We start from the raw sequence: 243 nt of genomic DNA on the forward strand, positions 1-243 counted from the left end.
CTTTGGCGCGCAGGCTGTGCACGTCGATGACCGTGGAGTAGAGGTCCCGCAGGTTGATGATTTTGGTCTTCTTGTCGCGGTTCTCGTGCAGCACCGCGTTGGCGCAGATGAAGAGGAAGATGCCGATGCCCATGATGAGGGGCCCGAAGACCTTGAGCTTGTCGGAGTTCAGGTAGCCCGAGAAGACGCGGAAGAAGAAGCCCACGGACGTGGAGGAGGGCGGAGAAGGGGGGGGGGCGCGCA

At 62.1% G+C, this 243-nt stretch overlaps 1 protein-coding gene across 1 annotated transcript; it reads right to left on the reverse strand.

Annotated features, from left to right (window-relative positions):
• Nucleotides 1-4: 4 nt before the first annotated feature.
• On the reverse strand, nt 5-238 carry LOC106723629 (transmembrane protein 200C-like; the record flags this gene model as incomplete). Its single annotated transcript, XM_014530031.1, has 1 exon — nt 5-238. A coding segment is annotated over one exon (234 nt), but the record flags the coding sequence as incomplete, so codon positions are not given.
• Between the last annotated feature and the right edge of the window lie 5 nt (nt 239-243).

The sequence above is a fragment of the Myotis brandtii genome, unplaced genomic scaffold (assembly GCF_000412655.1).
Source record: "Myotis brandtii unplaced genomic scaffold, ASM41265v1 C39871465, whole genome shotgun sequence".
NCBI classification, from domain to species: Eukaryota; Metazoa; Chordata; class Mammalia; order Chiroptera; family Vespertilionidae; genus Myotis; species Myotis brandtii.